At 39.7% G+C, this 14,596-nt stretch overlaps 1 protein-coding gene across 8 annotated transcripts in view; it reads left to right on the plus strand.

Moving 5' to 3' along the window:
• Positions 1–14,596, plus strand: part of ATP9A (ATPase phospholipid transporting 9A (putative)) — a 156,359-nt gene that overhangs the window by 135,161 nt on the left and 6,602 nt on the right. For 4 of the 8 annotated variants that reach the window (XM_072633539.1, XM_072633535.1, XM_072633538.1 and 1 more), the window contains exons 21-27: positions 68–212; positions 1,311–1,375; positions 3,713–3,868; positions 7,595–7,659; positions 8,824–8,932; positions 9,248–9,305; positions 9,999–10,202. In XM_072633539.1, coding sequence (XP_072489640.1) covers positions 68–212; positions 1,311–1,375; positions 3,713–3,868; positions 7,595–7,659; positions 8,824–8,932; positions 9,248–9,305; positions 9,999–10,202 — 802 coding nt within the window. Of the gene's footprint in view, positions 1–67; positions 213–1,310; positions 1,376–3,712; positions 3,869–7,594; positions 7,660–8,823; positions 8,933–9,247; positions 9,306–9,998; positions 10,203–12,917; positions 13,108–14,596 lie in introns of those variants that run through there. The other 4 variants (XR_011972344.1, XM_072633536.1, XM_072633537.1 and 1 more) reach the window with 4 other exon arrangements.

Consider the following 14,596-nt stretch of genomic DNA (forward strand, 5'->3'; position numbering starts at 1 on the left):
GATAGGTGAAGAACTGCTGGTCCTGGTTTTGTAACGAGCTGCACTGTTTTGTGTTCTCCTAACTCAGGTGTGCCTGAAATATTATGAGTACGAGTTCATGGAGCTGGCCTGTCAGTGTCCGGCAGTGGTCTGCTGCCGCTGTGCCCCTACCCAGAAAGCCCAGATTGTGCGCCTGCTCCAGGAACGGACGGGAAAACTCACTTGTGCAGTAGGTAGGAATTTTTAAGTCTTTCTAGTTCAGCCCATTCAGCTCCTTTTATCTGAAGAGGCAGCCTGGTTTCTTCAGAACAACTTGATTTACACTCAGCTCTATCATTATTAGCTATGAGTCTAGTAGCAACTTGCCTTATTTTCTCATTCAACAAACATCTGATATACACTTAGGGTGTGCAAAGGAGTGTGCCAGGTGTTGGGGAAATTAATTTAAATTAAGATTAAAATTTTATTTAAATTAAATTTAAAATAAGAAGCAATTCCTACCCTTATAGAACTTAGTCTAGTAGGGAGATACTAACCAAGATAATGATAATGCCCAATTTTCCATGACAGGTACATTAGAACTGCAAAATTAAAGTAAGGTGATATGTCTGGTTTAAGGGGGAAGATGATGTGTTAGGAAGGAGTGGGGCAAGTGAGGAGATCAGTGACAGCATCATGAATGCTGCTGAGGTTTTTGAGGTTGATGGGATAATGATGCCAAACGATTTAGAGGACTATCAGATCCCCTCCAGTTTACTGGTTAATAGACTGAGTTCATGTCTGAGCATCCAAATACTTTTTAGCATCAAAATTTTCAGCCCTCAATTTCTTGTTTTGATCTATAGTATTTTCCTTTATGAGGAAGAAAAGCTTTGTTCAGTTTGTGCTTAAGGCCAAATAACCTAGTAAAAACATTTACAAATTCCTGATTTGTAATTCCCAGTCTTATGTTTTTATTTGATGAGAGCATTGAGTCTGCATTTTGAATGAGGCCTCTAACTGACAGCTAGAGGCAGCTAGGTGGTGTAAGGGATAGAGGGCTGGCTTCTGACTCAGGAAGCTCTGAGTTCAAATTCTGCCTTAGACACTTAATAGCTGTGTGGCCCTGGGCAAGTCACTTAACTTCTCTTAGATTCAATTTCCTCATCTGTAAAAAGGTGATCATAATAGCACCTCCCTCACAGAGTAGTTGTAAGGATCAGAGAAGTTAATTTATGTAAAACAAATCTTTAAGTGTCATATAAATGTGAATTATTTTTATTGTTATGGGCACGGGAGCTGTTTTCTAACCATCCCCAAATCTCCATCTTTTATTTCTGTTTGGTTTGCAGGTGATGGAGGCAATGATGTGAGCATGATTCAGGAATCTGATTGTGGTGTAGGGGTAGAAGGAAAGGTGAGTCAGTAAATAAGAGTGGTTTTTTTTTTTTTTGTTTGTTTCTTTGGTTGTTGGCTGAGCCTTTCTGTAGAATTTCTTAAGAATAGTACCACAAATTATGAGGTGTTCTATAAATCTTGAAAGGTAGTGTGATGTGGCACTAGTGGAGAAGGCACTAGATGTTAAATCAGAAAGACCTGAGTTAAAAATCATGTTGCAGAACCTTACTTGCTGTGTGATACTGGGCAGGTCACTTAACTTCCCTGTGCCTCAGCTTCCTCATCTGAAAAATGAGGGGGTTGGATTTGATGGCCACTAAGGTCCCTTCCAGTTCTATATAATCTCTGATGCTATAATCTTGATCCCTTCACCCAATTTTTTTTTTCATCTTAAACTCCATTTAAAAATCAACTGGGAAAATGTTGGGAAATTTAGAGTACAAGAAACCATTTAAGAAGCTTTATCCAGGGTTCTTAGAAAATGAGACAGCCACATTAGTATATTTTCTATATATCTAAAATTTTTTCCTTGAAATGTCAATTATTGAAAATGTTTTTAGCAATTTTCCTGGAATTATTTCTAAAATACGCTACATATTTCTTCATGACTCAGTATCAGTATTAACTGTTATCATAAGCTTTTGGATTTTCACTAGTAAGTTACTAAAGTTCTAGTAAGTTACTAAGTAAGTTCACTAGGCAAGTTACACATGAATATGATTAGCCCCCAGTTATGAGGGACCACGAAGTTGCCTAAAGATGGGATGAATTGGCACTAGTCAGAAGCAGAGTAGGTCAAACCTATTCCAGTCAGTAGTGGTATTGGGGCCTGTGAGTAGCCCCTGCACTTCCATCCTTGGTGAGATAAGGGAGTCTCAGTCTTTATTAAAAAAAGAAAAAATGGAACTCGTTCATCATCACCAAACAGAAACACTTGAATCTACAACTTACTACCTGAAAATTGTACCTGAAAACTTTACATTTCTGCTCTTGACAATTTCTTTTTGTTTTTAAATGTGTATTTTTGGCATAATGGACAGACAGTTCCTGGTTTATGCGTCAGGGTTGACTGGATTGACGTCTGTCCTGTGACACATACTATATGACCTTGGTTAAGTAATTTAGCCTCTTGCTGCCTAGACAATTCTCTGACATTATAAACTGGAGAATCAATGAATATATTGGCAGAAGGAGTTTCTTCCATGGGAGTTCTTTATTCCAGTGAAGCCCCTGGTCTGATCTAAAGTATTAACTTTAATGAAGTAGCAACAGAACAGCTGCCCTGTTTATTTCTTTATGCTTTTCTGAACCTTTTGGACCTTTATTTTTCCTTATTTTTTTGCTCTTTCATTGTTGTCATCATCATTATTACTAATAACATAATTATTGCTTATACCATTGTCGGTGTGTGTACTTACTATTGGTTTGATTATGCTTTGCAAGAGGCAACAAAATATAGTGGATTGAGAGCTGGTCCTGGAGCCAGGAGAACCTGAGTTCAAGTTCTGCCTCTGACATGGCTGACTGTATGACCCTGGGCAAGTCATTTAACTTGTCAATGTGCCAGGCAGCTTTCTAAGACTAAGTTGCATAGAAGTTGCCATCCTGCATTGATAAAGTTTCCTTACCCAGCAGTTCCTATGAGTGAAATTACAGGTCCAATCTCTATCCCAAGTCTTTGTTTACATAACTTTATGCAAACATTTCCATACTTCCTTGTATTGTTCATATTTTCTATTTCTTACGGCATAATAGTTTATATTACATTCATGTACTACAATTTTCTAAGTCAGTTCCAAATTGTGAAACTCATGAATTATTTTCAGTTTCCTGTAATCTTTAAGAATATTTTCATAGAGCTAGACATTTTTTTTCCCTTGCTAATAACAACCTACAGGTAGGTATAGTCTTAGTGAGATTGCTGGGTCAAAGGGCGAGAAGAATTTTACATCTGAGAAGAGCTTATTTTTCCTTTGGGAAAAAATTGATCTAACTCACAAGGTTTTGAATTTTGTTATAAAAGAAAAAAAGCATTATCCTTAGAGGATTTGGAACATTCAACTACAAGTTCTGGGGTTGGCTTAACCACTTAACTTTTATTGCGGTATCTAGTTATCCCCCCAAACTGTAATTGACTTGTAATTCAGAATGTTTTTATTTAAATTCCCTCTGCTTCTTAAGCTGAACTTCCAAGTTGGACCACCTACCATGTGTAGCTTGAAACCAAAGAACTAGGGTTTCTTCATTGAAGTCCCTCAAAGGTTCCCAAAGAATGTCTTATTTTTTCAATTAAAAAAATAAGTTTTTTACCCTGACCTCTTGTACTCTAATGGTGCTCAATTTCATTGGATTTTAGGAAGGAAAACAAGCATCTCTTGCTGCAGATTTCTCTGTCACTCAATTTAAACATCTGGGCCGGTTACTTATGGTTCATGGAAGGAACAGTTACAAACGCTCAGCCGCCCTCAGTCAATTTGTTATCCACAGAAGCCTTTGTATCAGCACCATGCAGGTAAAAAAAACCTTGGGACCTTCTTGTGTGTGTCCTGTGCATCAGAAGTACTCAATACCTGTATGTTGAGTGAATGATTGATGTAGGGGCTGCCGATTTGTAAGTATCAAGGATGCCATGTGAAATACTAAACCCCTGAGAGGCTTTGTTTTTAGGCTTAGTCACAAGCCATGTATCTGCTGCCTAACACCCATGGAAGGTTGGCCACTAAGGGAGGAAATTTATCAGTTGCAACAATTCACAAAGATAAAGGTGTGAAGGAGTTAGAACCTGTGTTCATGGAAGAGAAACACTCACACTGGCACGGAGAGTAGGTCATGCTTCTGTTTGTGCATTGGGTGGGAGCCATAGGAAAGGAGTTTGAAGAGGAGGGACACAACATGGAAGGATCATGTCCAGTATAAAGCCCCTGATAGGTGGAAGCGTATAGCTGTTTGGTGAGTCAGTGGAATTCTGCACTTAAAAGTCAGGAAGACCTGAGTTAACTAGCTACGTAAACCTGGGCAAGTTACTTTACTCCAATTTCCTGTTTCCTTTTCTGTGAAATGGAAATAATAATGGCATTTACCTCATAGGGTTGTAGTGAGGGTCAAATAATATACTTTTCTAACCTTGAAGTGCTATGTAAATATTATTGTTATTGTCATTATCATCATTAATATCTAGCACAAAAGTAGTTGAAATTTGTTGTCGAGAAAAATGGCCCATCACCAGGAAGCTGTGGTTACCTGGCTTGGCTTTCAAGCCCCATTGCAGGGTCAGTCTCGGGGCTGGAGGGAGGGACAAGCCAACACTTTAAGAGAGTCACTGACCTCTAGCTGTCAGCAGTCCTCAGGAGAACCTTTCTGACACCAACGAGGAGAAGAGGGCAAATTTAGTCATCCCCAGTCAGTCGCTGTTTAGTCTCTCGGTGAATTTAGATAAAAAAATTTCTGGCTAGCTGGGAAAAAAAAACATAGGGGGCTGGCAGTCACCAGGCCTCAGGTCTATCCTGACCAGTATATGGCTTCTGGATGGTGGATATGTCATTTAGCTACTGGAGAACTTCACCTTTTAAAGGGGAATATTACTGGTTATTTTTCCCCTCCTCATAAGGGGTAAAATTAAATAATGGGTCTGTAGAATACTTCGAAGCAGTACAAACATGAAGTGGCATTATGATTTATAATTAAGTATATTCTTATGTGAGTATCATAATGTCCTTCAAAATGGAAAGTCATTAGTTTTTTACCCAATGTATGTGATAGTTTGACTTCCCCTCAATCCCAACCTGTCTTTAGGATGACATAATGATTAGCAAACTTGTGCATATTTCATAAGTATTTATCACATTTGTTAATATTTTGATTGTTATTCATTGAGGATAACTTTTATTTTTGTAATATTCACAACATACATGTACATGCACATATACATATGTATATACAAATATATACATGTATTTGTGTATATACACACAAATGTGTAATATACATACACACATGCACAATACACAGTATGCATACACATACACATGTATGTGTGTGTATGTTTATGAAAGCATTTTTCCCCAGCAACCTTGTGAATTTTATTATTCCAGTTTTTCAGATGAGAAAACTAAGGGGGTTAGTTTGTGACTTGCCCTGGGCCATACAGCTAGAAACTATCAAAGCCCAGGTCTTCTGTTTCCAATTCCGTGATCTCTCCACTACACTGTCCTGTCTCTCATCCATTTACTTGGAGGTGAGGTGTAGGGATAAGGAGAGGAAGTCAGAATGGGGAGCCCTCAAATTCATTTTCATCAAAATTCTCCAAATCCAAACAGCTGGTTTGATTAGTCATACCCGCATCTGTGCTTTTAATTTACATTAACTTAAGCGTTGAGCTGGACAAAGCTATGTTTCTAATCATTTGGAAATTAATCTGTCATCACTGGATGCACGTAGAGAATCTTGGCTTGATGAACTTAATTCTCCGTTGTCCATATGTTTATAAGAATTCATGCAAATTTTTTTTTTTTTTGAGACTCAGGATGGAGAATTGCCTTTTCTCCCATATAAAAACTAAAGCATTTGTAATTGATAACTGTATTAGGGTAACTTTACAGGTATTCAGCATCAGGGAATAAATGAATTCTTCTCCATTGGTCTCATTTGATAGTGATTTGTTTAAAAATCAGTGGTGAGGGGCAGCTAGGTGGTACAATGGATAGAACTCTGGCCCTGGAGTCAGGAGGACCTGAGTTCAAATTTGTTGTCAGACACTTACTAGCTGTGTGACCTGGGCAAGTCACTCAAACCTGATTGCCTCCAGAAAAATCCTCCTTCCCACCCCCCCCCCCCAAACAACAAACAAACAAAAAGTCAGTAATGAGCACTGGTTTTGAAAGATATGGGTGTAGTGTTTTCATTTTGCCAAAAGGAGCCATTGGAAGACCCAGCTAGTCAGATGAGCAAAACTTCTTTAGAGACAAAGCCTACGTGTTGCTGCAACAAAATTTATAAAAACTTAACAACTATTCTTCTTCATGGACTCATAGGGTCCTGTGGGTCTAGAGCTGAAGGAAGCCCAGAAGCTCTCTAGATCAATCAGCAAGTATTTATTAAATGCTTAACATGTGGGATGGTGGGTAAAGAGCTGGCCTTGAAGTCAGAAAGAACTGAGTTTGAGCCTGCCTCTGACACATACTGGCTGTGTGACCTGTAACCTCCCACTGCTCCAGGCACCTCTCCAAGGCTTTAAATTTCAGAGAAGGCACCGACATGATTTGATGGAGGGAATTTCCTTACTCAGCAGTTCCCTATACCAGTGAAATCATTGTTCCAGTACATATGTACCATGTGCCAGGCTTTGTGCTAAGTGATGGAGAGGCAAAAAACAGGTTTAAATTCAAGGAGTTTAAATCATAATGGAGGAACCCCACCATGGGTAAGTCTTCTCATTTTATAGATGAGGAAACTGAGACCCAGGGAGGGTAAGTTACTCAGCCAAGATCATACAGGTCATGCCCAAGGCAGGATTGAGATCTGAGTCCTTGGATTCCAAGTCCAACACTCTTGACTGTATGGTCCTGACCTTCACTAAAGGGCATTCCTATATCAAGTGTGCGGCTGTGGTCACATGGCAAGGATTGTGGTTAGCTGCTGGAGGGCAGGGTCACCCTTGCATTGGAGATTCTTTGTGGCTCATCTCTCCGTGTCTCTCTCTCTCCTTTCTCCGTTGCTCTTTGCATTTCCCTCTGTCTCTCAGTGTCTGTTCATTTCTCTGTTTCTGTCTCTTCCTCTTAACTTACCCATGCACATACACAGATACAGAGACAGACAGACAGACACACACACACACACACATACAAGTATGTATAGATTTGCCCTTTCTTCTCTCAGGAGGTGAGAGTGGGATGTCTTTGATTTAGAGCCATTTCTAGGGACAAATCCTCCGTTACTCACTGCCTTAAGTGACAACTCTCTTTGAACTGCCTTTGATTTTGCAGGAAAATTTACAACTAAGAATTAGCTCCCCAAATAGAATGTTCCTTACTTCTGTTCTTCCACTAAAGGCTTAAGTACAGCTAGAGATATAATTGATCTCATCGGCTCTGATTTGTATTCTTTTTGCTGAATTATCACTGTCAAAATCTAATAATTTCCAAATCAGGAAATAGATGGGTTTAAATCAGAGCATATCTGATCATGTGAGGGAATTGGGAGTGGGTTTTTATGTGTGACCCTTCTGCTTTCTCTGTCACAGGCTGTTTTCTCCTCGGTGTTTTACTTTGCTTCTGTGCCCCTTTATCAAGGATTTCTTATCATTGGGTAAGTTCATCATTATTTAAACAAATGCTTCAAGGGGAGATTTTTTTCTTTTGGTGTCTGTTTACAAGGGAAGCATTTCCCCAAGGGAACACAACCAAAGACCTTTCAGGTTGTTTTCTACTCATAGTTATTGTCCATATTAATGGAAATACAGTTGAAAATACCCTTGAAATAAGTTCTTAAACCTCATGAACTTAACCTAGCTTCAGAAGTGGAGTCTCTTATTCTTTCATTGGTGCTACCTGGGAATGAAGAAAATACTGTTGTCCTGTTGAGGATCCAGGCTACCAAGTCAGCAGCAAATTTCATATCCTCAATGTCTATGTGGGGTTTCTTGGAAAAATGAGACGCTGGGATCAGATATGTGTTTCCAAAAGCATAGGAACTACCTTAGTGAGGAGGAGGCTTTGGTAAGTAGAATCCTAATAGGTAAGGTAAGGGCTTCCAAAAATAGTACCCAGAATCCCAAGCCAATCAAGGCTTCAGCTATTCAATGTAGCTTCCACAAGAGGCCACCATGGTATTGTTGATAAGAAGGACCATGTGTATTATAATTCATCTTCTTAATTTCTGGGTTTCAGTATACCTCCTACCATCCTATATTGCTGCTACCAGATTTGACCATATTCCTGACCTCAAAGGATTTCAGGAATCTTCTGAAATGGAACAGATATTACATTACTGATTACTACCCAACTGGAGATTGTATTCATAGCCTTGGATTTACATGATTTAAATAGTTCTTGAGAATCTGATGTATGTATGGAAATACAGGGCCTTATGAAGCCTGGATTCTCTAGTGCTGAATAATTTAGAAGCAGGTGAGGTTTGAGACCACAGGTATTCTTTTCAAGGTGATCCTAGGAGTCTGTCTTGTAGAAGAGAGGTTTCCAGATATTTTTGCTCATGGAGTAGATTGGACAATAAACAGTTGAGTTAGCTGTTCCTGGTTTTGCAGCCCCAATTAGAAGGAATGAAATTTTCGGATGATTGGGAAGTTTAAGAAAATATGTTTAGGGTGATGGTAAGGCATTAGGTGTGCCAAGCAGGAGACCAAACCTGGATTCTAATGACTTTCATATTAAGCCCAGTGTCAGTGGAATTGCTTATTATTCTTTTCTGTGTATTGTTGCATTGCGATTTGTGATTTTTCTTTATTTCCAGGTACTCCACTATTTATACTATGTTTCCTGTATTCTCTCTGGTCCTGGACAAAGATGTCAAGTCTGAAGTTGCTATGCTGTATCCAGAACTCTACAAGGACCTCCTTAAGGTTCACCAAGATCTTTCTCTATTTTCCAAGAACATTCTATACGTAGGCTTTTATGTGTTACGTGAGCAGATGGAAGGTGGCCCGTCCTCTTAGTTACTGAAGGGTAGATTGATACCTGAAATCTGATGTTTATTCTTTTCAAAACTAATTTCCCTAGTGCTTTAAAAAAAAGACATTTGATAAAGTTAAGTAGAACTTGTCTCTTGCCCTTGTCTTAGTCAATGGATAGATATTTCCTTCTGGTAAAATTAAGGTAGATGGCGTTAGTTAGTTTTCTACATAACTCTCCCTAATGTCTCTCTGTCTTTTACTTAGGGACGGCCATTGTCCTACAAGACCTTCTTAATATGGGTTTTGATAAGTGTTTATCAGGGTAAGAAAGTGAAATTTTTTTTTCTTTTTTGCTTTCTTCATGGTGTGTCAAAAGTAGGCAACATGGTGTCTGGTTGCCATGGTGGAAATGAAGTGACTCCCCATATGATAAAGAAGCCATCATGAACCACAATGTTCTGTTACGATGGGAGAATTTCTTCTTACACTGTTGTTACAGATCCTTGCAAATATTACATGAAAGTCAAGCGTAAGAGAACTATTGCATTTTGCCTATTGACTATCAGTCATGGTGTTGGCTTGATACAGTGAAAGCCATCAGTCAGACAAGCTGGATTCCAGTTCTGACTCTGATACTTATTACCTCTTTGACCCTCGACAACTCATTTGACCTCTTCTGAGCCTCAGATTGTCCAGCCTGATGGGTTTTCTTTCATTTTCAAGAGTATAAAGGGATCCTGAGACTAAAACATTTCTGAACTTTTGCTTTCATTTAAAGAGTTGAAGCTTAACCTCTGAGCCTCAGAGTTTAAATGACTCGCCATTTTGGTCACACAGTAAGTTTCAGAGGTCTTCCTGGCTCTTGGTAACATAATAGTCACCATGCCTTATTGTCTCAATAAGATAAATAAATATTTTCATTAAAACATGTGCGTGGTGCCAGGTTGTAGTGAGGAGGGACACTCAACCTTCAGTTCTGTCTTTTTCACTCAGGGTTTTCTCTTTCTGACTGTAGGTAGCATCATTATGTATGGAGCGTTACTGCTGTTTGAGTCTGAATTTGTCCACATTGTTGCAATCTCCTTCACATCCTTGATTCTTACTGAGCTGCTGATGGTGGCATTAACGATTCAGACCTGGCATTGGCTCATGATAGTGGCAGAATTGCTCAGCCTCTCCTGTTACATCGCCTCCCTGGTCTTCTTACATGAGTTCATTGGTAAGGTACCAGTTTATTTAAACCTAGTGAAAGTTGGCACAAGATCCCAGCTCACAGCTGTCACTAGATTAGGGGACTGACATGATGAACATCTTTCATGAATGAGATTGACATCAATGACCTACTGTTGGTAGATCTTGTTTTTGAATTGTTTTTCCAATGGGCAGCATTGTTTAGTATATAGAGATTCAGATTCAAAGACAAGAAAACCTGGGATCAGATACTGCCTTTGACATACATCGATTATGGCATTTAGCCCCTCGGGGTCTAGACAGCTCTCTGACACTCTATGTTGCTGAGAAGGTGCTAATCTATATTGGTAGAGATAGTGTCTTCACTTAGAAGTTCTCTATACCAATGAAATCACAGATCTTGTTCCTATCCTTATCCCTTTTCCAGTATTGGTTGATGGATTGGTGCTAAGCCATGTGTCCAGTCCAATCAAAACTAATAAGTATTTATGAAGTTTTATGTGTAAGGTTATGTGTTGGGCATGTAGTCATTTGTCTTGTTTAGAGCCCTCTTTATGACGGGTGGCAGAATTTTGTTGCATGATTGGTACTGAAAGCATAAGCTGTGGTTGGGAAAAGTTTTGGTTTGAAGCTACCTGAGATTGCATCTATCTACTGAGCCTGGTTCTACCAGGCTCTAACCAGCTGAGATTATTGAAGCAGAAATTCAAGGACAGCCACAAGGTCATTGTCAGGCCTCAAATGTAAAATGAGTGAGATAACAAGCTTTGAATATAGACTGTGGCAGTTAGAGGCATTTAATGGTAAACAGTAGTCCCTCCCAGTCAAGCTTGATTCTTCCGTTCCTTGAGCTCCTATAACAGTCCAGATCTTTCTTATTTTACTTTGCCATCCAACCTTATATTAATGTTATTTGTATACATGGCTCTTCCCCTACTAGACTCTGAGCTTCATGAAGCCATAGACCTTGCCTAATATATTATAAGCTCCACAGTACCTGGAATGCAGTAGCCACTCAGTAAGTGTTTGTTGAATGAATCAATCTCTTAGGCTACTCCAAAGATGATCACCTTAAGGTTGTAGCATGATCTTCTGGGAATAGTAGTTATGAGCAGCTTTGAGCAGTGTCCCTGGTATCTTAATTAAAGTCATTCCAAAAAGAGAGGTGGAAATTTTTTCAGGTGATAGTAATATGAGAACTGATTGGCAGTTAGATTTAAAATCTGAAAGTTTTTCTCTTTTCCCAGTTTCATAAGCCTTTAGCATGTGGGTCATTTAGCTGGCCCAGTATTCACTGTGTTTTACTGTGGATAATCCTGTGGTAATCCAGTGTTGCCAGGCCAGTGCAAGAAAAACTCAGATTCATTTGATCTATTAAATGCTTAAGCCACAGGTTATTTCAGACGCCCAAGATCAAAGACAGGTGTGCATTTTCTTTTATTGTGAGTCAGTGCTTGTCTCCCATAGCCTCAAAAATGTTGCCTAAGGATCTTCCTGTTTTTTAGATTTATTAGGTGGGTTCTATTAAGTCTGGGGCAGCTAGATGGTGTAGTAGATAGAGTGCTGGGTACTGAGTCAGGTAAACCCGAGTTCAAATCTAGCCTCAGACACTTACTAGCTGTGTGACCTTGAGTAAGTCATGTAACCCTGTTAGCCTCAGTTTTCTCATCTGTAAAATGAGCTGGAGAAGGAAATGGCAAACCATTCCCGTTCTTGCCAAGAAAATCCTAAATATGGGCAGATAGGTGGCTCAGTGGATAGAGCACAGGCCCTGGAGTCAGGAGGACCTGAGTTCAAATGTGGCCTCAGATACTTACTACCTGTGTGACCCTGGGCAAATTGCTTAACCCCTGATTGCTTCAAAAAAAAACAAAAAACAAACCCAAACCAAAAGAAAACCTCAGATGGGGGTCACAGCAAATTGGACAGAGCTAAGACAATTGAACAACAAAAAATTAAGTCCAGTTCTATAAATAATGCAGCTGGACAACGAAGATGGATTTAGGGTCATAGAATCATAGATTAAAGCTAAAAAAAACATTTAGAGGCCAAGCCCCCCCCCCCCCCCCCCCGCCCCATTTTGCTATTGAGGAAACTGAGGCCCAGAGAAGTTAAATGACATGCAAAAGTTATAGGTTAGGAAACAAGAGAGGTAGGCTGTGAACCCAGACCCTGTGTTCTTTCCACTGAACTGGCTTGTATTTGACCTCTTGCTTTACCTCCCATTGTTTGTGATTCAGATCCAGGGATCCCCAGGGCAGATCTTGTGAGGGTGAAGTGAGATAACACATGCAAAGTACTTTGTAAACAATAAAGTGTTACTTAAAAGCAAGCTATTATTATTATTTCTTTACTTAGAAGAACTCTTGAAAATCATCTCTTTCATTAGCCTAATAAGACTCCAAGAAGGGGTTAATTCTGGTCAAAAGAAGACATCTCTATGAATAGGTAGCACAGGAAGACATCTTCCTGACTTCAAATTTGGCCTCAGACATTTACTAGCTGGGTGACCCTGGACAAGTCACTTAACTCTGTTTGCCTCAGTTTCCTTATGTGTAAAATGATCTGGAGAAGGAAATGGCAAACCACTTCACTATCTTTGCAAAGAAAACCCCCAAAAAGGGGTCACAGAGTCAGGCATGACTAAAAATGACTGAATGACAATAAGCTAGAAAGCTTAGAACAACTTCCAGATGTGTCAAAAATCAGTATTCATTCAGTGAGAGAAGAACTGTGTTCTCAGCAGGATGTGGGGCACAGAGAAGTCTAAGACATGTCCCTATGCTTTGAGGATCTTACAGCACAATTGGAGGTAATGTGAAAGAGTGGAATGTGCCCTGGATTTAAAGAGAAGACCTGAGTTTGAGCCTTGGTTATACCTACTTACTAGCTGGACGATCAAGGACAAGTCACACTGGCCTACTGGCTGTTGGGTACGCATAATACTCCATCTTCCTACTCTGTGTCTGCACTGGCCTAGAATGTTGTCCCTTCCAACCTCTGACTTAAAGAATCCCCAACTTCTTTTAAGATTCAGCTCAAATACTGTCTCCCCCAGATGGTTTTTACACTCCTGTGTTTCCCTCCTCTTCTGTCCTCTCAGCTGCTTGAGCCATCCCTCTAAGGTTACCTTCTGTCAAATTGGTATTTGTCTTGTACATTCTGATTGATAGAGTGGGTCCCAAAAGTTTTGGTGCAGTATTAAGGCTTTTGGAATGTTGTCTGCCCCATTAGAATGTGGACTGGAGGAAAAGGAATCGTTGTAATTTTTCTTTGTACACCCAGTCCTTAACCCAGTTCCTAGCAAATAGTAAGTGCTTAATAAATGCTTATTGATTGCTTGATTTCAGTTTCAGTACCCTGAGTTCCCATTTCCTCATCTCTAAAATTGGGATGAGCAGATATTTATTTATTTGTTGTGAGGATCAATATGACTTAATGTTTGTGAAGCAGCTTGCAGCCCCTCAAGCAATGGCTAATGGTAATGATAAATAAATATAATGAATTATTACATAAAGAGATAACTAACAACCTTAAAGCAGGAGAGGATGAATGGTAAGACGACAGAAGAGACAAGCAGGTGTCCCTATAGACAGGGACTCTCAGAGTCCCTAGGAAGGAGAGATCTGTATGAGCTGAGATGTCTGAGAAAGCTGTCCTGGAGGAATGGACAGTTCAGCTGGACTCTAGAAGGTGACCTAGATTCTAGGGGATGCTTCTGGCATTCTTCTATCTAAACCGGAAGGCATCTAAACAATGGGTTCCTATTTCCTCTTATGCTAGGTTTGTAACAAGACAGGGCATGCCATTGTTTAGGTTAATCTGGTTGCAGCTCATCTCCCTCACTGGAGTTTTCTCCACCTACTGCTGAGGACCACAAGATGTCACTCCTCTTCTCTGAAAATTTATAAATATGAATCACTGTGTTCTGTACTGGGAGAAGTAGGTATCCCCATTTCCTTTGTACAAAACTGATCCTTATGGGAGATCCCCAACCCATGAGTAGCTCAACTTGCTTTGAACTTATTTCTGGTGCAGGTGGAAGATTTCTCATGAACCAAAACTGGCAAAAGGAAATGCTGGGAAATAGGTTCATCTCTTTGAATTTAAGTATGCTGAATATAATTTCAGAATTCAAAGGAGACAGACTCTCAAGCCAGAAAATTCCCAAAATTAGAAAAAAAACACCCAGAGAAACTCTTGCTGTGCAGCAAAAAGTGTGAGGAGGCAGTGTGGTCCTTTGGGCAGAGCATTCCCAAGGGGGCTGGGAAGTCAGTGCTAGTCCTGGTTCTACTACTTTATAGTCATTTGACTTTGGACAAATCATGATCTCTCTGAGTATATATTCCTCACCTAGAAAATGGGAGAAAAAAAAATATGCTTGCAAATAACCACCTCATGGGGGTGTTGTAGGGAAAGTAT

The sequence above is a fragment of the Notamacropus eugenii genome, chromosome 1, assembly GCF_028372415.1.
Source record: "Notamacropus eugenii isolate mMacEug1 chromosome 1, mMacEug1.pri_v2, whole genome shotgun sequence".
Taxonomy (NCBI): Eukaryota; Metazoa; Chordata; class Mammalia; order Diprotodontia; family Macropodidae; genus Notamacropus; species Notamacropus eugenii.